General features: G+C 36.9%; 1 protein-coding gene across 1 annotated transcript; it reads left to right on the plus strand.

Moving 5' to 3' along the window:
• Positions 1 to 149: 149 nt before the first annotated feature.
• Positions 150 to 482, plus strand: LOC110038094 (purine permease 3-like; the record flags this gene model as incomplete). Its single annotated transcript, XM_020742860.1, has 1 exon — positions 150 to 482. A coding segment is annotated over one exon (333 nt), but the record flags the coding sequence as incomplete, so codon positions are not given.
• Between the last annotated feature and the right edge of the window lie 241 nt (positions 483 to 723).

A 723-nucleotide genomic window follows, 5' to 3' on the forward strand; every position in this document is an offset into this window, starting at 1 on the left:
CTCTTCTAATGTTTAATTATTAAAAATATATATTAAATCATACACGTATTCAAGGCTACAGAAAAGATTAATTACATATTAATTTTTCTCGAAAGAAGTTTAATAAATCAACTAATTATCCTCAATCGCCGGCATGACTTCTAATACAGGCACTGTCAAGAGAAGCAGCCAATTTCGGCTTGGGAGAGACGAAGTACTACTTGGTGCTTATTTTTGCGGCCATCTTATGGCAATGTTTCTTTCTTGGCGCAGTTGGCGTGATCTCTTGTGTGAACACGCTGCTCGCCGGAATTCTCATCGCCGTCTTCATCCCTGTGGTGGAAGTCTTGGCCGTTATCTTCCTTCACGAGAACTTTAGCGTTGAGAAAGGCATGGCTTTGGTTCTCTGTCTCTGGGGATTGGCTTCTTATTCTTATGGAGAGTACCGAGAAGCCAAGGAGAAGAAGGAACGAGCTGTTTCTCATCAGGTTCAAACTTCAACGGTTTGATTAATACGTGCGGTATATACATATAAAGTTAAATATAACTTGCTCTTAATTTGCACTATCGTCGATATATCTGGTTATAGTTTATTTACTGAGATTTTGTCTTTGACCATCTTGATCAGATAAAGAGAAATATTTTGATCCTCAAGTTAGAGGAGACTGTACGTAATGATAAAGGGATTGCTTTTTATGATAAGAAATTATGTGAAGATAAGTTGATGCAAATTAAATTATAATA

This window comes from Phalaenopsis equestris, unplaced genomic scaffold, assembly GCF_001263595.1.
Source record: "Phalaenopsis equestris unplaced genomic scaffold, ASM126359v1 Scaffold230648, whole genome shotgun sequence".
NCBI classification, from domain to species: domain Eukaryota; kingdom Viridiplantae; phylum Streptophyta; class Magnoliopsida; order Asparagales; family Orchidaceae; genus Phalaenopsis; species Phalaenopsis equestris.